This window comes from Schistocerca americana, chromosome 7 (assembly GCF_021461395.2).
Source record: "Schistocerca americana isolate TAMUIC-IGC-003095 chromosome 7, iqSchAmer2.1, whole genome shotgun sequence".
Classification (NCBI taxonomy): domain Eukaryota; kingdom Metazoa; phylum Arthropoda; class Insecta; order Orthoptera; family Acrididae; genus Schistocerca; species Schistocerca americana.
Window position 1 is genome coordinate 552,117,263 of NC_060125.1, and position 22,999 is coordinate 552,140,261.

Here is a 22,999-nt window from a genome sequence, read left to right on the forward strand (position 1 = left end):
TAAAATGGTTCAACACCGTGACTTTGTAAGTAATGAAATTCAAGAACATATTAGGGAAATTCGTACTGATGCAGATAGTTGGCGAGTATCTGCAGTAAATGAGTGTAAACTTAAAGGATCAGATCTCAGATGCACAAAATCATATTGAACTTTTAGAGCAAAAGAGCAAGAACTTAGATTCCATATTTTTACGGGTTTGGAGGAAAAAGTACAGACCTATGTAGACGAAAATTTCAAGAGAGTGCACAAACTTTAAATAGTGTACAGCTTTCCGGGGACAAAGTAACTCATCCAAAACATGAATTCAAATGATTGTGGGATGTGTTCTAGCTAAAATGAGACAAGAAATCACAGAAATAGCTAAAATGAGACAAGAAATCGCAGAAAGTCAGTGTAAAGGGAACTGTTTAGAAACAAATACTTTATTAGAACAGCTACAATTAGGCAGTAGCAAGAGCCTTTACAAGCATTTCCCAAAGTTTAAACCTGATGGAGATATACACCCAACATACTACTTTTTTGAGTCCCCCCCTCCGAGATCTTTACTTCAAAAACTGGAGGCAGTGTATGAGTTGGTAGCACAGAACACTATGATAGCTTCTCTGTAGCTCTTGTTTTGATTAACTCCACAATACCTATCTTAGCTACCCTGTCATTTTTATTAAGCACTTCCACAGCCCTATGCAGAGTGCCCGATCACAACACCTTCTTCTTGAAAATCAGAAGGCAATCCTACTTACAGCCTCATTTCAGTAAGAAGAAATGGTATTTAGACTACAGCTTTGTCTATAAATACCTAGAGACCTTAATAAAGTTAATTCCTACACCTTGCCTCACATCCTTCTCTCTAACTCTAAGAAGAGCACTAGTAATATTTAAAAAAGCTTCACACTATTTTGCCTTCCACACAAGTAAAACAGATGGTCCCTATTCTTGCAGGGAAGGAGTGTCCCCGCAGGAAATCTGCATCTGATTCTAAGGAGCCAGTGGTAGTATTACTCCACCAATGCCTCTGGAAGCCCTCCTATGGCCATATATTCCAGAGTGAGCTGATAACAGGTAGCAGTGTGACTGGAAGCCATAAGCAAATGCCCTTCGACTTCCCCTGAGAGATTGTCTAGACAAGGCCTTTTCTCAAGCTTTCCTTAACATGTTGTTGTTCTGTAATATATTTTATCTATTCTAGTGGCCACAGGGATACTCCTTTCCATAACAAAAGGGCACCCTAACCTGGAAATGATATATATTGATGGGTCTAGAGTCAGCAACACAGATGGATACAAATAGTGATCTTCACTGGGAAAATGCAGCATTTATGCTTAGAAGTTTGTAAGAAGTCAAGTTTTGAAACACAAGCATGCTGATCAAGACAATATTCTCCTCCTGTGCAACTATTTAGTGAGGTATGTGCAATAACTAGAGAAGTGTCACCCTCAGGATATAACATACCGAGGCAAAGCTGGATGTGCTTGACAGCACTAACATTAATATATCTTTTCTATGGATACTGAATTATGTACGTATATTAGAAAATGAACTTCAAACAGAAGGTTTAAGGAAGCTATCACAAGGAAATCATCTCAGTGATGATCTACAATTATAACTAAGGTGCCTCAGCCAAAGAATTGGGCATGGAACAACAAATCGCCATAACACACTCAGAGCCACATGTCCATCATACAGTGCAGACTACATGTGGTCCACATGGTGCTCAACCATGGTTTTCCCACCTAATTGTGGCATACATGTTTACTGTCTGCTGACACAGTTATTTTTTGGTGGGAACTGAATTTCAGCACCTCCCTGTTCCTCATAGCAGTGAGTGATAAAGCAACCATCAAACCAGCTATGGTATTTGATTGAAATAAGAATATACCCCCTCCCAGTCAGCTTTTGACACCTTATGGTACCATGACTGAATCCCTCCCACTGAAGACCGTATTCATAGCGTATACATCACACTGCACGACTAGCCTGTGCACTGCTACCAATTAGAGATGGGTAAAACTGTTCTTTTCAGAGATTGGATCAGAACTGTTCACTCCCTGAAATGAATTAGCTCTTTTTCATGACCCACCACTCATTTACAATAGAAAATAAATGGAAGGCACATTGCCCTTTAAACTTGGTTTATTCCAGTACTATACCTGTATTTTGATCTTATTTTATCCTATTTTGAAGTAACACAGATAATGAGTAAGAATTTTGTATTGTTTATTAAAATTTCCACGATATGACAAAGTTTTTGATTATTGGTTTATTTTGCACTATCGTGGTTTTTTGGGTGATCGGAAAATGTTGTAACTTGAGATTTACATTAACAATATATATGGCTATAATGTATTAAAAGTTCATTAACCTCATACAAATACATCGCAAGCCATATATTTTTAAAGTGAATGTTTCCTTCCGAAGACGCCTGAAATCGCAAAATCCGTACCAGAATAAGAAAAAAAATATATAAATTTGACTGTAAAACGAAAGTGCTGCATATAGAATAAAACAAGGAAAATATTGGTGTATCACATTTTGCGATACGTTTATCAGTTCGCTCGTAATTAAAGCAAAAATTCGAGTGTCCATAATAAAAATCCTATAGTAAGAGGAGTCATCAGGAACCTAATCTAATCGGTTTAAACAAATAAAAATAAAATAAAAACAATTGATGTATACATAACATAATAATGTAATATACATAGCGGTATTACTACGAAGAACAATATCCAGTAGGGACGAACTCCGATGCAGAGGCGCTGAGTCGAGCAGGTCGAGCCGCGAGCTGTATTACTGCGTGAGCTGAGACCGCAGAGAGCAGAGTGACACCTGAGTCGCTTTGCTCAACGCTCTGGCTAGAGTCGAGACGGTGGGGTGAGCGTTGAGCGGGCGAGTTCCAAGAGTGGGGGGAGCGGTGAACTCACCCGCTCCGAGACAAATCGTCCGTTCCCTTGCGAGCAGGTTGTTGCAAGTAGTTCCTATGTTATCCGCTAGGTGGTTCTCTGCCCTGTTGCTCGCATCAACTGCCCAGAGGGCAGGACGTGCGACTGAAATGATCGCCGACAGAGTGTGATGCTAAGTTAAGCTGCGCCAGACACTGCACGCGGCAGACGACGCACAGAGACGGCACGGCATATGTGAAACACAAATCCAATGGGGCACTGCACAATGCAGGCAGCCAAGGTAGAAGCAGGGCAGAGGCCGGCGCTGGCTGTGTTGTGTGGCGTGCACTGTGCTCTGAGCAGCAGAGGCGCTGCTGATATGCTCCGTCTCTCTCTCTCTCTCTCTCTCTCTCTCTCTCTCTCTCTCTCTCTCTCTCTCTCTGCCGTGGGAAACGTTTGGAGCTACCGTTCTTTTTTACTGAATCACTGATTGTTCACTCCTTTGAAAGATTCAACTCTATGAATTAGTTCAAGAGCGGATCCCCCATCTCTACTACCAATCCCCTGAATTTTTTGTCTGTATGTATCCTCTCAGGCAGAGTAAGATGGGGTACAACTGGTCATTTCTCCCATTTCCTTTACATTGAGACACTCAGGTTTTTCCAACATCTATGTCTGTGTGTACCACTGCAGTATATTCACCTCTGAACCAGTGTGCGTGTCCCCTACTTGCACACCTTTTCTGGTAGCCTCTGTCTCAGACAGAGTTCTGAAAAAAGCCTTAAGTCTGACTTTCACCACTGTTGGACCATTCAAAAGATAAAGGCACAGGTAATCCTGAAGCTTAGTCTCAATTGTTTTCAGTATCTTTGAGTCTTCAGATTATATCAACCACCTGATGGCCTATTTTCACCACCTTTCAACAAAGTACGCTATTATCACTGTGTCTGGGCCAAATAGAGCTGTTTGGTGCATGCACACTTTTGTTTAACAGCAGCAATAAGAGTGCTTCTAAGGTCTTCCAACAATAATCAACATCATCAGCTGCAGATGAATAACAGCTGTTCTGACACAGTGCATGAGCATTGGAAATACAGCTGAACTATGAGATATGTCCATAAAGGGAGTCTCCCACTCATCCTACAGCTAGCAAACCATATGTTTCATGAAGCAGCTACATGTATGTGATAGAGTAATGACATGGCATGGTGCATGTGCTGACAGAATTTCTTGGTCTCACAGTAACTTTACAGCAGCAGTTGAAAATATAAGCTTGTATTCCACATCCTGCTGTGTGTGAAGTGTGGTCAGTGATAAAAGTTTTGAATCCACAAAACATAACACTGACAAATTCATTGTATGCTGTGCCAGGGCTAGGGACCTAACAACACGAGCAAGCAGATGGAGAGACTTTGCAACAAGTCACCAAAATGTTCATGATGGGGAGCACAGCAGGAGGCCATCCATCATTAAAGGTGACTGGAGATCACGCAAGAATGCATTATGGGGAATCATCGCTTCACAGTCAAGGAACTCGGCAGTCAGTTCCCACGGATGTACTGGTCCTTATTACATGCAACTGTCAGAGAGCACATGTTGTTCCAAAAACTATGTGCCACATGGTTACCAAAGCAACTGACTCCAGAACACAAAGAAAAGCACACTGGGAGCAGCTTTGAATTTTCTGTGGCGGTGCCATGATGATGGTGAGGTTCTGGAGTGAATCATCATAGGTGATCAGATGTGGGTTGCACACAGTACTCCAGAATCCAAGCAGCAGTCAATGCATTGTCATCAAAGTGGCTCTCCTTACAAAACGAAATTCAGTTTGACTGTGTTGGTCCAGAGATAGCTGTGTTCCGTGTTCTGGGACGGACAGGGAGTTCTCCTCATTGTATTCCTGACAACAGTTGAGATGGTGAATGCTGAATGTAACAGGAAAACAATGTGCAAATTGTGACAGGCCATTCAGTAGTGCAAAATGCTTAGTGATAGTGTTGTCTTATTGCACAATAACACTCAGTCACACACAGCTTGATGGACAACAGAGCTGCAAATGTTTGGCTGGGAGATGTTTGATCACCCACCCAAAGCCCAGACCTCAAATGGACAAAGTTAAGGAAATATCCAGAATTTACTAGTACATATCCATACATATTATAAAAATGTATGTATGTATGTGTGTATATGTTCCACATCTCCTCCTAAACCACCAGACCAATTTCAACTGAACTTGGTATACATATCCTTTACTGTCAGGCAACAGTCACTGTGCGGGTAAGAACCACCAACTTATCATAATTCAGGAGACATGACATCATAATCACCGAGATGTATGAAAAAATGCCATACCATGAATGAAGTTTTAATACACTTCTTCTTTACTGCTAAACACTGCTACAATTGAGTCAAATTAACGAAATCCTTGACATCTGGCAGCACTTTTGACAGCTTTCAACTGCAAAGCACAAATGGGTCTAAGTGGAAACAACAGCTGTCTATAGAACTATGAAGAGGCATTGCCACTGAAATGTTTACAAAATTGTGTTTTAGACATATGAAGCAGCTGCACCCAGTGTACAGGAACAACACACGACAAACACAGTTCATTTCATTTCCATTTCCAATAAAAAAAAAATGGGCACAACAAATACCTGGGCAATGCCGGGTTCTTCAGATAGTATTATATATGCAGAGGGGGAGGAGTGGAATAGCCAGTGGGTGCAGGAAATATAGCAGATTCACAGAAAAAAAGTAATAGAATCTTGTATCTCACAGATTGTACACTGTCCTAGCAGCCATATTTTGTAGAATACACTCACTGTTCAACAGTCTTAAGCAGCATTCACCCCAAGTTTGCAGCATGTTTTTGTTGCAAACACATTTCTAACACTGTTCACAACATTGTTTCTGCTTTAAGGTTTATGTCCACACTGGTGGCAAACATTTCTCATGGCATACTGACATCATCTGCATCTTCATTCCTTGTAGAGTACTCACATCATCTAGTACACTATGTCTATTGATGAGGAAACTATACTGATATGTATTAGTGTTCTGTTAACACAAAAAATGAGAGGCAAAGAGAAAGGTGTAGTTGTCCTAATGCTCAAAAACATACTACAGAAAAAGTTGCATAAATAACTTGTTACAGGAGCTTTCTGTAACTCTTCATTTTTTTGGCAAACGGAGATTTGTTTCAGTGTCTAGCACATTTAATTCAAATTTTGAAGCAAGTCATATCTCAAATAGCACGTGAAGTTTGCAGAGCACTGGTTGAAAGTGTGAAAGGTTATGTTAATGTAATAGTAATTGAATTTAAAAAATATCTTGATACATATATTTTATTGAATGATGTCAACTACATTATCAAAAGCAACTTCATTCATTTTGGCACGATTGCTTGTTGTGAATGTGACAGGAGAATTGCCACTTTTTGATGCCTCTACCACATCCACAGTCACCGAAGGCACTGCACTTCTGTAATCCTATAATTCTGCTTCAAAAAGAACTCAACTAATTTTGTTCTATTACTGACCTCTAGAGTGATGCTAGTTTCCATAATTTGCCTGCAACATACACTGCACTGGCGTCACACTCATTTGTCCCACTGTTTTGTCCTCTTTGTGCCACATCAGCTTGTAAACTGTTTCAGGGGCTTTATCCAACTTCTTACTGTCCTAAATCTTATTTTACTCCCATTGGTATTGCACAACCAGTGATCTAATCTTTTTGTTTATTGAGTTACTGCTGATGTGAAATGCAGCACAATTTCTCCAGTGAGTCCTGTTTCCTATTTGCATTTCTATAACTGAAACTTCTTACACTCCCCACAATAATTTTAATTCCAACTTGCTGCCTCATCCAATATCTTTCAATAATAATAATCAGTGCAACCACAAATGCATCACACAGAATCAAAACTAACAATCAGGAACACTACAGCCATATAGTGGCAATATGTGACAGCTGGTTGGAAACAGTTTCATTTGACATTCACCGATAGCTGTTTCAGTGTTTGAAACATGTTGCAAACATCGATCACCCAGTTGTCTGCGGGAAAACTGTATGAATCATGTTGCAAACTTCAGTGTGAATATAACTTTACAAACTAAGGATCATAGTGTAGTACCACCATCATCTACAATAACCATGATAATCTTCATTGATTTGAATGGACGCCTTTACAACATCCTTATATAATAAGAGCCAGTCTACATCAAGAGTCAGTGTTACACAAAAGTAGTGTGAATGTCACAAACATGTAATGTGATCTGTAGCAGCAGCCCACTGACTGCTTTAAGAGGTAATAGATTTTGAATTGATGAAAGTATGGTTGGACTGAGGCGTCTTTGGTTTTAGTCATTCCAGTAGGGCATAATACAGAAATGGAAAAATTGTATATGCATATTTGTCTAGATTTGCATAAATATATTTACATATTAATACTTTAATACACAATTAACAATTCAACAAGTTTTAATATTTTATTTAACAATGACTTACTCAATGTCCCTTATTTTTATCCACATGTACATAAAGCCAAGCATTCATTCACACAATGAACTTGCTGATGTGTCCAATTATTTAGAATTCAAAAATCTGTCACACGTCCTTTTCTTTCCCAGTCCCCATAACGTGTAGGTTCAGGCCCACGAGGTCCTCCAACTTCCCCAGTGTGAGGGTTAGTATTATCTGGCCACGGGGGAAGAGGTTCCTTTTCTTGATACGGGTGTTTTCCAGCGTCCAGTTCATCTAGTTTTCCTGCAGGAAAATTATACACAAGCTTATAGTCATAAAATTTTGATAGCATTCAGTGTAAAAAATTTAGAGTCCTTAACAGGCTGCAGTAAGGCAGTGTCGATATGCATGTATGGCTTTCATATAATGCAACAGTTAATTTAGTTATCTGACTAACAATTTACACTCTATGAATAACATGATTTAATACAGAGTCCGCCAGAGAAATGTATACACTCTTTAACAGGCTCTATCGAGATATCAATATTGTCATTTGATTTGAATTATGAGCGTGTTGTAGTACGGTCTTCGGCTCAACAGATATTAGTACTTTCATCTCGGTATTGAGAAAACAAGATGGCTGGAGCACATCTGACATTCGAGCAATGAAAATGTATTGTGAAGTGGTTTTTCAAGTTTGATAATGCCGTTGAATTGCAACGTCAGTGGAGGTGGGAGTTTGAAACAGAACCGCCAACCCCCCTAACACGTCACTGACAGGTTTGAATTGCATGGGACGATTAGTGATATTTACAAAGGAAGATCAGGAAGACAGTGTACAGCTATAAGTCCTGCTTCATTGGCTCTCATGCTGGAAATGTTTGTTAATTCTCCACAGAAGTCAGCTACACAATGTGCACGTGAAGTGAGCGTTTGTAGTACTTGTGTATGAAACATTCTGAAAGGTGCAAAGAGGAAAGTTTACATTCCACATTACTGCATGCGATAAATGATGACACTCCTGATCACCAAATGCAACTTTACTGTCACTGGAGAAGTGTACCTGGAAATGTTTGCCAGGTATACGTGCACTTTATGGAGCTGATGAAGAGGTCTTCTACCAACAGGATGGGGCACTACCACCTAGCCGTACAACCTTTTCTGGACGACAATTTTCCGGAGCATTGGACTGGACGAAGAGGGCCCACTGAGTTCCCTCCAAGGACTTTTACTTGTGGGGAACTGTGAAAGAGAACATCTATCGACGTAAGCCACGCATGCTGGAGGAACTTCGCCAAGAGATTACAGTGACATGTTCAGCGATCTCCACTGTAACACTGACTGACGTAGCTGTGGCGACCCCTCATCATTATGCTTTGTGTATAGCCGCCAACAGTGAACATTTTGGACATTTAAAGAAACAGTGTGCTAAACTGAAGGTTGTAAAACATGTGTTATCAATTATTAACTGTAAAATAAACACATAAGTAATACTTTTCATTCTCTAAAGTGTGTATACCCTTTTTCACTAAAATAAGCTCATAATTAGCAAATGATAGTTTACTTGATAAAACCCCAAAATTACACTAGTCAGTATGGCTGACTAATATTTACTATCAGGAGGTATCAAATAGTCGAACTTAAAATTTCATCTCCTTAAGGTACATGTTTGCCAGCCAGTCTGTTTCCTTGTAATTTTATAATTAACAAATGGCAAAATTTTATTTCAAATGGCAAGAAAAATAACTCCTTCTACTATAATGACTTTCATGTGATAAATACTCTGCACCTTTTGAGGTATTAAATTTTCTGTTACTTGATTACCATGCATTTTGTGATATCTACATCTATATGGATACTGTGCAAATCACATTTAAGTGTTCATCAAACCACCTTCACAATTCTCTATTATTCCAATCTCGTATAGAGCGTGGAAAGAATGAACACCTATATCTTTCTGTACGAGCTCTAATTTCCCCTATTTTATCGTGGTGATCGTGTCAACAATCGGAGGAGAAAGTTGATGATTGGAATTTCGTGAGAAGATCCCGTCGCAACGAAAAAGCCTTTCTTTTAATGATGTCCAGCCCAAATTCTGTATCATTTCTGTGACACTCTCCCAATTTTTGCAATAATGCAAAACGTGCTGACTTCCTTTGAACTTTTTCGATATACTCCGTCAGTCCTATATGGTAAGGATCCCGCATTGCGCTGCAGTATTCTAAAAGAGGACGGACAAGCATAGTGTAGGCAGTCTCCTTAGTAGCTCTGTTACATTTTCTAAGTATCCTACCAATAAAACGCAGTCTTTGGTTAGCCTTCCCCACAACATTTTCTATGTGTTCCTTCCAATTTAAGTTGTTCGTAATTGTAATTCCTAGGTATTTAGTTGAATTTACGGCCTTTAGATTTGACTGATTTATCGTGTAACCGAAGTTTAAAGGATTTCTTTTCGCAATCATTTGGATGACCTCATACTTTTGTTTAAATTTAGATTCAACTGCCAATTTTCGCACCTTTCAAATATCTTTTCTAAATCATTTTGCAGTTTGTTTTGATCTTCTGATGACTTTATTATTTGATAAACAACAGCGTCATCTGCAAACAACCGAAGACGGCTGCTCAGATTGTCTCCCAAATCGTTTATATAGATAAGGAATAGCAAAGGGCCTATAACACTACCTTGGGGAACGCCAGAGATCTCTTCTGTTTTACTCAATGACTTTCCGTCAGTTGCTACAAACTGTGACCTCTCTGACAGGAAATCACAATTCCAGTCATATAACTGAGACGATATTCCAAACACAAAATTTCACCACGAGCCATTTGTGTGGTACCTTGTCAAAAGCCATCCAGAAATACGGAATTGATCTGAAATCCCTAGTCAACAGCACTCAACACTTCATGTGAATAAAGAGCTAGTTGTGTTTCACAGGAACGACATTTTCTAAGCCCATGTTTTCTTCGAATAAATTCATTACGTTCGAACACAATATATGTTATAAAATCCTGCTGCATATCGACATTAGTGATATGGGCCTGTAATTTAGTGGATTGCTCCTACTACCTTTCTTGAATATTGGTGTGACCTGTGCAACTTTCCAGTCTTTGGGTACGGATCTTTCTTTGTCAAGTGAACGGTTGTATATGATTGTTAAGTATGGAGCTAATGCATCAGCATACTCCAAAGGGAACCTAATTGGTATACAGTCTCGACCAGAAGACTTGCTTTTATTAAGTGATTTAAGTTGCTTCACTACTCCGTGGATATCTACTTCTACGTTACTGATGTTGGCAGCTGTTCTTGATTCGAATTCTGGAATATTTACTTCATTTTCTTTTGTGAAGGCATCTCGGAAGGCTGTGTTTAGTAACTCTGCTTTGGCAGCACTGTCTTCGATAGTATCTACATTGCTATAGTGCTGAGAAGGCACTGACTGTTTCCTGCCGTTAACGTAACTCAGGATTATTTGTTGCTAAGAGGTCAAATGTGTTTTCATAACCATTTACTATTCGCGTGGGCTCATGAACTAACTGCTCGAAATAATTTTCAGAAAATGCATTTAGCACAATTTCGGATGATATTTTATGCATACCTCTGGAGTTAATAACGAGCATTAAAACCGATTCAGGGATTAGTGAACACAGGGCTGTCGTAGCGAGATTGAATATTGTAATCCCCAAATCCTTGGAAATTAAGCGAAAAATATACCTATTGAAAAAAGCAGATAAAAATTCACTTGACGACCTCCTGAGAGACAATCTCCACTCATTCCAAATTAATAATGTAAGTGTAGACCAGAAGTGGCTTAAATTCAAAGAAATAGTATTGGCAGCTATTGAGAGATTTGTATCAAATAAATTAACAAATGACGGAGCTGATCCTCCTTGGTACACAAAACGGGTTAGAACACTATTGCAGAAACAACGAAACAAACATGCCAAATTTAAACAGACGCAAAATTCCCAAGATTGGCAATCTTTTACAGAAGCTCAAAATTCAGCGTGGACTTCAATGCGAGATGCTTATAACAGTTTCCACAATGAAACTTTGTCTCAAAACTTGGGAGAAAATCTAAAGCGATTCTGGTTGTATGTGAAGTATGTTAGCGGCGAGAAACAATCAATGCCTTCTCTGCGGGACAGCAATGGAGATACTACCGAAGACCGTGCTGCCAAAGCAGAGTTACTAAACATAGCCTTCCAAAATGCCTTCACAAAAGAAAATGAAGTAAATATTCCAGAATTCGAATTGAGAACAGCTGCCAACATGAGTAATGTAGAAGTAAATATCCTCAGAGTAGTGAAGCAACTTACATCACTGAATAAAAGCAAGTCTTCTGGTCCAGACTGTATACCAATTAGGTTCCTTTCAGAGTATGTGGATGCATTAGCTCCAGACTTAACAATCATATACAACCGTTCGCTCGACGAAAGATCCGTACCCAAAGACTGGAAAGTTGCACAGGTCACACCAATATTCAAGAAAGATAGTAGGAGTAATCCACTAAATTACAGGCCCATACCGCTAATGTCGATATGCAGCAGGATTTTATAACATATATTGTGTTCGAACGTAATGAATTATCTCGAAGAAAACGGTCTACTGACAAACAGTCAACACGGGTTTAGAAAACATTGTTCTTGTGAAACACAACTAGCTCTTTATTCACATGAAGTGCTGAGTGCTATTGACAAGGGATTTCAGATCGATTCCGTATTTCTGGATTTCCGGAAGGCTTTTGACACGGTACCACACAAGTGGCTCATAGTGAAATTGCGTGCTCATGGAATATCGTCTCAGTTGTGTGCCTGGATCTGTGGTTTCCTGTCGGAGAGGTCACAGTTCGTTCTTCGTTGTAACTGATGGAAAATCATTGAGTAAAACAGAAGTGATTTCTGGCATTCCCCAAGGTAGTGTTATAGGCGCTTTGCTGTTCCTTATCTATATAAACAATTTGGGAAACAATCTGAGCAGCCGTCTTCGGTTGTTTGCAGATGACGCTGTCGTTTATCAACTAATAAAGTCATCAGAAGGTCAAAACAAACTGCAAAACGATCCAGAAGAAATATCGAAATGGTGCGAAAAGTGGCAGTTGACCTTAAATAACTAGAAGTGTGAGGTCACCCACATGAGCGCTAAAAAGAACGCGTTAAACTTCGGTTACACGATAAATCAGTCTAATCTAAAAGCTGTAAATTCAACTAAATACCTAGGAATTACAATTACAAACAATTTAAATTGGAAAGAACACATAAAAATTTTGTGGGGAAGGCTAACCAAAGACTGCATTTCATTGGCAGGACACTTAGAAAATGTAACAGACCTACAAAGGAGACTGCCTACACTACACTTGTCCGTCCTCTTTTAGAATACTGTTGCGAGGTGTCGGACTCTTACCAGATAGGACTGACTGAGTACATCGAAAAAGTTCAAAGAAAGACAGCATGTTTTGTATTATCGTGAAAATTGGGAGAGAGTGTCACTGAAATGATACACGATTTGGGCTCAACATCATTAAAAGAAAGGCATTTTTCATTGCAACAGAATCTTCTCACGAAATTCCAATCACCAACTTTCTCCTCCGAATGCGAAAATATTTTGTTGACACCGACTTACATAGAGAGGATGATCACAAAGATAAAATAAGGGAAATAAGAGCTCGTGTGGAAAGATATAGGTGTTCATTCTTCCCGCGCGCTATACGAGATTGGAATAATAAAGAATTGTGAAGGTGGTTCAATAAACCCTCTGCCAGGCACTTAAATGTGATTTGTAGAGTATCTATGTAGATGTAGATGTAGATTGAACATGTATTTTCGCCATCATATCGAGGGTAAATTAAAGTCACCACCAACTATTATCGAATGAGTTGAGTACGTGTTTGAAATCAAACTCAAGTTTTCTTTGAACCTTTCAGCAACTACTTCAATTTCGCAACAAGTTAAACTACTTCTGACAGCAATTAACACGCCACCGCCAATCATGTTTAGCCTATCCTTTCGGAACACTGTTAGGTTCTTCGCAACTATTTCGGCTAAGCTTACATCTAGCCTATAACAATTTGAGCATCAGTGCTTTCTATTAGCACTTGGAGCTCTGGTACTTTCCCAACACAGCTAGCACAATTTACAACTGTTATACCAGTGGTTCCCGTATCTACGTTCTTCCTGTGTTTAGCCTGCACCCTTTGTGACTGAAGCCCTTCTTGTGTTTTCCCCGAGACCCTCTAACCTAAAAAACTGCCCAGTCAATGCCACAAAGCCCCTGCTACCCGTTTAGCCGCCTCCTGCGTATAGTGGACACCTGACCCATTCAGCAGAACCTGAAACCCAACCACCCTTTGGCGCAAGTTGAGGAATATGCAACCTACACGGTCGAAGAACTATCTGAGTCTCTGATTCAGACCCTCCACTCGGCTCTGTACCAGAGGTCCGCAATCGGTCCTGTCAACTATGCTGCTAATGGTCAGCTCTGCTTTCATCTTGCAAGCAAGACTGGCACCCTTTACCACTTCTGCTGCTGCTGCTGCTGTTGCTGTTGTTGTTGTTGTTGTTGTTGTCTTCAGTACTGAGACTGGTTTGATGCAGCTCTCCATGCTACCCAATCCTGTGCAAGCTTCTTCATCTCCCAGTACTTATTGCAACCCACATCCTTCTGAATCTGCTTAGTGTATTCATCTCTTGGTCTCCCTCTACGATTTTTACCCTCCACACTGCCCTCCAATGCTAAAATAGTGGTCCCTTGACGCCTCAGAACATGTCCTACTAACCAGTCCATTCTTCTTGTCAAGTTGTGCCACAAACTCCTCTTCTCCCCAATTCTATTCAATACCTCCTCATTACTCATGTGATCTACCCAACTAATCTTCGGCATTCGTCTGTAACACCACATTTCGAAAGCTTCTATTCCTATCTTGTCCAAACTATTTATTGTCCGTGTTTCACTTCCATACATGGCTACACTCCATACAGATACTTTCAGAAACGACTTCCTGACACTTAAATCTATACTCGATGTTAACAAATTTCTCTTCTTCAGAAATGCTTTCCTTGCCATTGCCAGTCTACATTTTATATCCACTCTACTTTGACCATCATCAGTTATTTTGCTCCCCAAATAGCAAAATTCCTTTACTACTTTAAGTGTCTCATTTCCTAATCTAATTCCCTCAGCATCACCCGACTCAATTCGACTACATTCCATTATCCTCGTTTGGCTTTTGTTGATATTCATCTTATATCCTCCTTTCAAGACCATGTCCATTCCGTTCAGCTGCTCTTCCAGGTCCTTTGCTGTCTCTGACGGAATTACAATGTCATCAGCAAACCTCAAAGTTTTTATTTTTTCTCCATGGATTTTAATACCTACTACGAATTTTTCTTTTGTTTCCTTTACTGCTTGCTCAATATACAGATTGAATAACATCAGGGAGGGGCTACAACCCTGTCTCACTCCCTTCCCAACCATTGCTTCCCTTTCATGTCCCTCGACTCTTATAAATGCCATCTGCTTTCTGTACAAATTGTAAATAGCCTTTCGCTCCCTGTATTTTATCCCTGCCACCTTTAGAATTTGAAAGAGAGTATTCCAGTCAACATTGTCAAAAGCTTTCTCTAAGTCTACAAATGCTAGAAACGTAGGTTTGCCTTTCCTTAATCTTTCTTCTAAGATAAGTCGTAAGGTCAGTATTGCCTCATGTGTTCCAATATTTCTACGGAATCCAAACTGATCTTCCCCGAGGTCGACTTCTACCAGTTTTTCCACAAATCTGTAACGAATTCGTGTTAGTATTTTGCAGCTGGGACTTATTAAACTGAAAGTTCGGTATTTTCACATCTGTCAACACCTGCTTTCTTTGAGATTGGAATTATTATATTCTTCTTGAAGTCTGAGGGTATTTCACCTGTCTCATACATCTTGCTCACCAGATGGTAGAGTTTGGTCAGGACTTGCTCTCCCAAGGCCATCAGTAGTTCTAATGGAATGTTGTCTACTCCCGGGGCCTTGTTTCGGCTCAGGTCTTTCAGTGCTCTGTCAAACTCTTCATGCAGTATCATATTTCCCATTTCATCTTCATCTACATCCTCTTCCATTTCCATAATATTGTCCTCAAGTACTTCGCCCTTGTATAGACCCTCTATATACTCCTTCCACCTTTCTGTTTTCCTATCTTTGCTTAGAACTGGGTTTCCATCTGAGCTCTTTATATTCATACAAGTGGTTCTCTTTTCTGCAAAGGTCTCTTTAATTTTCCGGTAGGCAGTATATATCTTACCCTTAGTGAGATAGGCCTTTACATCCTTACATTTGTCCTCTAGCCATCCCTTCTTAGCCATTTTGCTCTTCCTGTCTATCTCATTTTTGAGACGTTTGCCTGCTTCATGTACTGCATTTTTATATTTTCTCCTTTCATCAATTAAATTCAATATTTCTTCTGTTACCCAAGGATTTATACTAGCCTTCATCTTTTTACCTACTTGATCCTCTGCTGTCTTCACTATTTCATCCCTCAGAGCTACCCATTCTTCTTCTACTGTATTTCTTTCCCCCATTCTTGTCAATTGTTCCCTTATTCTCTCCCTGAATCTGTACAACCACTGGTTCTTTCAGTTTACCCAGGTCCCATCTCCTCAAATTCCCACCTTTTTGTAGTTTCTTCAGTTTTAATCTACAGTTCATAACCAATAGATTGTGGTCAGAGTCCACATCTGCCCCTGGAAATGTCTTACAATTTAAAACTTGGTTCCTAAATCTCTGTCTTATCATTATATAATCTATCTGATACCTTCTAGTATCTCCAGGATTCTTCCATGTACACAACCTTCTTTTACGATTCTTGAACCAAGTGTTAGCTATGATTAAGTTATGCTCTGTGCAAAATTTTATCAGACGGCTTCCTCTCTTATTTCTTACCCCCAATCCATATTCACCTACTATGTTTCCTTCTCTCCCTTTTCCTACTCTCGAATTCCAGTCACCCATGACTATTAAATTTTTGTCTCCCTTCACCACCTGAATAATTTCTTTTATCTCATCATACATTTCATCAATTCCTTCATCATCTGCAGAACTAGTTGGCATATAAACTTGTACTACTGTAGTAGGTGTAGGCTTTGTGTCTATCTTGGCCACAATAATGCGTTCACTAAGCTGTTTGTAGTAGCTTACCCACACTTCTATTTTTTATTCATTATTAAACCTACTCCTGCATTACCCCTATTTGATTTTGTATTTATAACCCTGTATTCTCCTGACCAAAGGTCTTGTTCCTCCTGCCACCGAACTTCACTAATTCCCACTATATCTAACTTTAACCTATCCATTTCCCTTTTTAAATTTTCTAACCTGCCTACCCGATTAAGGGATCTGACATTCCACGCTCCGATCCGTAGAACACCAGTTTTCTTTTTCCTGATAACGACGTCCTCTTGAGTAGTCCCCGCCCGGAGATCCGAATGGGGGACTATTTTACCTCCGGAATATTTTACCCAAGAGGACAGCATCATCATTTAACCACACAGTAAAGCTGCATGCCCTCGGGAAAAATTATGGCTGTAGTTTCCCCTTGCTTTCAGCCATTCACAGTACCAGCACAGCAAGGCCGTTTTGGTTAGTGTTACAAGGCCAGATCAGTCAATCATCCAGACTCTTGACCCTTCAACTACTGAAAAGGCTGCTGGCTCTGTTCAGGAACCACGTTTGTCTGGCCTCCCAACAGATACCTCTCCATTGTAGTTGCACCTACGGTACAGCCATCTGTATCGTTGAGGCACGCAAGCCTCCCCACCAACGGCAAGGTCCATGGTTCATGTTAGCCACTCGAAACCAGAGAGAATCTATTCTGATCCAAAGTGACACACATCATTGGTACCAACGTAAGCAACCACCTGCAGTTGGCTGCACCCTGTGCTCTTCATGGCATCCAGGAGGACCCTTTCCACATCTAGAATGACTCCACCTGATATGCACACAGAGTGTACATTGGTTTTCTTACCCTTTTTGTCAGCCAAGTCCCTAAGGAGCCCCATAATGTGCCTAGCATTGGGGCTCCCAACTACCAATAATTCCACCCTCTGTGATTGCCCGGATCTTGCAGGCTGAGTGGTTTCCTCTGAAACGGGACAGGCGACAGCATCTGGCTCAGTGACAGTGTTAGCCACAGACAGCACCTGGAACCTGTTTGTCAGACACACTGGGGCAGCCTTACGTGCTGTCACCTGGGAAGTCTTTCGCCGCCTGCTTCGCCCCGGGGCGACCTCCCACTCGACCACAGGTGAGGGATCAACTTCAGTGCAAGCAGCAACTGGGTTGGCCACTGGTGAGGACTGAATGGAGGATTCGGACGTGCTTGACGTCCTTTGAATCCCCACGGCCAGCCCACAAAGTGGGGCCCATCCACTGCAGCCTCAAGCTGTGTAACCGAAGCCACCACAGCCTGAAGCTGAGAGCGAAGTGTCACTAACTCGGCTCACATCCACACGCAACAATCACAGTCTCTGTTCATACTAAAGACTGTGGAAAACTGAACTATGCATCTAAACGGATTATCGGCATGTGCTGCGTGACTCTACTGTAGATCCTGACGAAAACGCAGCAACTGAGTCTAATAATATGCAGATATTCAAAAACCTAACTACTGAACATCATTTTTTATTCAATTTTTAACTTGTCCAGTAGTTAGTTTCATTTGTGTAGCCCAACATTGATTTTTCCATTCCTCTTTATGCTACTAATAGTTTTTTAACAACAAATTCACTTAATGTCCTTGTCTCACAGCCATTAATTATTACCGGCAGTATACACTGGCCAAAAACTGTCTTCTGCAGCTTCGCCAACATCTTAGACTTCGGAACTGTAGAGCACTTCGGAACTGTAGAGCATCTTCCATAAGCTTGCCAGCCAAACTTAATATGTCGAAATACTTCTGGTTTTGGATTACCCTCCATACTTAGCAGTTGTTCCAGATAGGCATATTCTGTGACCCCGTGCAGTTGCATACTTCCAACAGATAATTTTCCTCCACTGTCCATTCATTCCTCATGATCTTGGTTTTATCACAGTTCATTTTTATGCCAACTTCAGAGCAGATTAACACAAGTTCACTAACCAATATTTGAAGTTCTTCTATACTATTTGCAAATTGAACAATATCATCAATGACCCTTGGGTAATTTAATTTGTTTCTCAGAATTTGTATTCCCTTTGTTTCCCAATCCAAAGTAGACACTGCTTTATCGAAGACAAATGTAACTACTTTTGCACACACATAGTCACATTGTTTCACACCATTTTCAATGGGAAATTCATTGGTTTCTTCAACTACATTCACAAACACTGTGGAAGTTTTGTACATAAGACTTCAATATAGGTCTGTTCTATTTATTGCTCTGTTGGAGACTCAAAAACAACTGGGTGGCTGATCAAATTGAATGGCTTTTCAAAATCTATAAAGGCAAGGCAGTGAGGTAGAAGGTACACATTCGTTCCAGTAATTGTTTTGCGATGAGTCAGGATATGATCAACTGTTATTAAACCCTGATTGGAACCAGGTTGCTCAATGGGTTGGGCCACATCAAGTGTAGTGCTCAATCTGATAGTCAAAATTCTAGTAAAAACTTTGTACAGTATGGACAGGCTGGTAGGGTGACAGCTTTTTATATCTTTAGTACTACCTTTCTTATGTATTAGGATCATTATGGCTTTATTCCAGTCTCTTGGTAATTTTCGATTGTGCAAATAACTTAAAATTTTTTTTAGCTACTTCCTTTATAGATCTGCCATCCATCAGCTTTAAAATGTTGACTGATAGGTCATCACTACCTGGAGCAGTTCCTTTTTTGATCTTGTCTATAGCATGTTTTATGTCTGTGGGGAATATTTCTGGTATTTGGGGAACAAAGACAGTCAATTCATCTAGGATTAAGATATCATCACTGACTTTACTGTACAGGTTACTAGAAAAATTCTCAATATATTCAAGTATTTCTTTCTTATCTGTAATTTGACCCCGATCTGTGTCTAATGCTATTAGCTGATTCTTTCAAATCGTAAGCTTCTGCTTAGTCATCTTTAAACTAAATTTATTTAAAAGATTGGCCTTTAGTGCATCTGCTTCACACTTCTTGGTGTCATCTTTCATGTTGTTTTTTTTTTCTTTTTTTTTTTTTTCCTTCTGAGAACCGCATTTTTGTTCTCTTGTCCATCAAACTTATCACTTTATCTGTCAGATTCTTTGGTCAGTCTTGAGATTTGCACAAGCCACCCACTTCTTCAGATGTTGTGATTAGTATCTTTGTTACTGCTTCTGCTTCACATTCTTTTAATTTTCTCTTAATTCTTTCTTGAAATTCCACTTTCCATTCTTCAAGGTTTTTGAAATTTTAAAATCTTCTTTTTCCTTTAATTTCTTTCAATCTTTCATCTTCTATATTCAGTTCAAATATTGCTCTTATTACTCCATTTTCACTGTATTAAACCTATTCAGCACAGAGACATCTTTAATGTATTGAGGCCTGTTGGTAAGAATAAAGTCTATTTCATTTTTCACTTTAAAGTTAGGATCCCCAGTCCATTTGCGACTAGGGTGCTTCTTGAAGAATGTATTCATAATACGGGGTGTTCAAAAAGTCTCCCCGCAGTGCCGTATGATTGTGAGCCACACGTGCCGTATGACTGGTTGCCTGCCTGGGTTACTTCCCTTCAAGTGGACTCTCCCAACATTCCACTGTTTCATTTATCTCAGCCAGCATCAGTAGTATCGCTGGTGTGTGTTGTTACGTGTTGATGTGAATGTTTAAGTTTAGTTCCTTTGTTCATTTGTTTTGATTTTGTCACTGTTAAAATGCTAACCATTGAAGAACGTGTGTTTTTAGTCGAACAAGTGTTCAAAGCTGGCGGTAAATACGTAGTTTCAGTTTGTCAAACATTTAATTCAGTTTTCCCAGAGACAACACTCCCACATTGCAATACTGTGCGAGATCTGATTAACAAATTTCGAAGTACAGGTTCAGTGACAGATGCATTGAGAAGTGGTCATCCTAGCATATTGTCTGGGGATAAACTACTCGATATTTCCGATAAAATGTCCATGAGTACAAACAAGTTAGTAAGAAACTTGCCCACAAAATGGATGTAGTGTCGGAATGGCCCACACAGCTGTTAGGAAAAAATTAAAACTTTCCCCATACACAGTGACAGTTGTGCGAGAACTGAAAAATACTGAATACTGATCATGGCAAGAGACTGCATTATTGTCAATGGTTCAAAAATTTTGTTCAACAAAGTGGAAGAGATATTCTTAATGAAAAATGAACTCACAACATTCTCGTATGTGGAGTACTGCAAATCGATTGTGTATTCATGAGGAACCACCTCATTCTGTGAAAATAGGAGTTTGGATTGCAATTTCTAGACGTCGGATTGTGGGTCCCATATTTTTTAACGAAACAATAAATGCACAATGATACTGCAGTGATATTCTGTACCCATTCATAGGAGAACTTGTGTTAAGTGAAATAATTTACAACAAGATGGTGCAACCGTGCATACAGCTCGTGTTTCAATGTCACTGCTTGCTGATGTTTTTGGTGATCACATAATTTCACACGGACTTTGGCCTCCATGATCGCCCGACCTAACACCACCTGACTTTTTCTTCTGGGGTGCAGTGAAAGCAACTGTCTATAAAAACTGTCCAAAAGAAATGTTACAGCTTGTGTTTGGAAACATGATTAGACAAACTGAATTGTGTATTAAACAACAGGGGGGACACTTTGCACATTTAATGTGAAAATTTGTAAGTAAAAATGAATATTCACAGGGGGGACACTTTCCACATTTAATGTGAAAATTTGTAAGTAAAAATGAATATTCAATAAATTAATAACTTGTATTTCACTGACTTTCATTTCGGTATTTTCACTGCGGCATACAGCACGCACAGCTAACAATCATATGGCACTGTAGAGAGACTTTCTGAACACCCTGTAGGTGTTTACATATGTTCTGCAAATTGAACTAGTGTCTCATCTCTGTCATTTCTTCCATCTGTTCCACATTTGTCAATAACTGAATCACCTTCCTTGTTTCCAACTTTGGCATTAGTCACCAATGTTACAAATTTATAAAAGCAATCTCTCCCTTTTGCACAGGTTTCTTGTATGCACTCACTTTCATACGATGTGAACACGATAATAGCTTCAGTATAAACTCGGAAACACCTCACTGGCAATTTTTCCAACAAGATTAGGCACACCTTCAATTGTGCAATATCAGTGTATATAACTATATGTATGTATCTTAATAATGAGTTGTATTTGTGTGATGTGCCCTTATCAGAAAGGCAGAGCACTGATTTTGCACAACTGAAGCCGTGCCTAATCTTGTTGGAAAAATTTCCAGTGAGGTGTTTCTGAGTCTATACTGAAGCTATTACTGTACTCACATCATATGAAAGTAAGTGCCTACAAGAAACCTGTGGAAAAGGGAGAGATTGCTTTTTTAAATTTGTAACATTGGTGACTAATGCCAAAGTTGGAAACAAATCATAATGGTACACAGTGTTTATAATACAGGGTAATTGAAAAGGAATACCACAACCTTGAAAATCAGTATTTAATCAAGGAAACATGATGGAATCTTGGTTAACTAATCAATGTGAAGAGTACTTAAAAGCTTTTTCAGTAGAAAACAAGTTCATAAATGTTCACTATGACTCCCTCCACAAACTCAAGTGACATCAACTCCGATACTCGAACTCGTTCCACAGTCTCTGTAGCATCTCTGGTGTAACAGTTTGGATAGCTTCAGTTGTTCCTTTCTTTTAGCTCCTCAATTTTAGCTGGTAGAGGTGGTCGAGGCATCGTATCTTTAACATTCTCCCATAGACAAAAATCACAGGGACTGAGGTCAGGGCTTCTTGGAGGCCAGTGATGAAGTGCTCTGTCATGAGCCGCCTGGCAACTGATCCACTGCTGTGGGGACCTTTCATTCAAATAGGCATGGATGGGTAAGTGCCAATGAGGTTGTGTCCCATCCTGCTGGAATATGAATTGATGTGATGCTTCTTCGAGTTGAGGGAACAGCCAATTCTGCAACATTTCAAGATAGGTGTGCCCAGTTACAATTGCACCTTAGAAGAAAAGAAGGACCAAAAACTTTATTGGCTGAAATAGAACAAAAAACGTTCACCTTAGGTGAATCACGTTCATGCTGAATTTTTTCTCACAGATTCTCAATGCCCTACATATGGACACTGTGTCACCTGTCTTTTCCTTTTATGTGAAATGTTGCTTCATCACTAAAAACTAGCTTCAAAATGAACTGGTCATCTGTTTCCATTTGTTCAAGGACAAACTTGCAGAACTTCATTCTTTTCACCTTATGAGCTTCAGAAAGGGCTTGAACCAATTGTAGACGATAAGGTTTCATTACTAACCTTTTACTTAGGACTCTCCAAATGGTTAGTTGTGGAATTTGCAGCTCTGTTGGCTTGGTGGTTCAATTTTCCTGCCTGCGAGCAAATGCTTCCTGAATCAGGCCAACATTTTCTTCACTTGTGCGCGGCCGTCCGGGTCTTTTCTCTTTGCGCAAACAATCTTTTTTTGTGAATTGTTTGTACCCATGCATGATACACCACCTATCAGGAGGCCTTGATTGC

At 39.8% G+C, this 22,999-nt stretch overlaps 1 protein-coding gene across 2 annotated transcripts in view; it reads right to left on the reverse strand.

Moving 5' to 3' along the window:
* Positions 1-7,286: 7,286 nt before the first annotated feature.
* Positions 7,287-22,999, reverse strand: part of LOC124622070 (succinate dehydrogenase assembly factor 4, mitochondrial-like) — a 34,141-nt gene continuing 18,428 nt past the window's right edge. Inside the window, exon 3 of one of the 2 annotated variants that reach the window (XM_047147643.1) lies at positions 7,287-7,640. In XM_047147643.1, the coding sequence (XP_047003599.1) occupies positions 7,471-7,640 (170 nt within the window). In that variant the 3' untranslated portion in view covers positions 7,287-7,470. Of the gene's footprint in view, positions 7,641-22,031; positions 22,431-22,999 lie in introns of those variants that run through there. The other variant, XM_047147644.1, reaches the window with a different exon arrangement.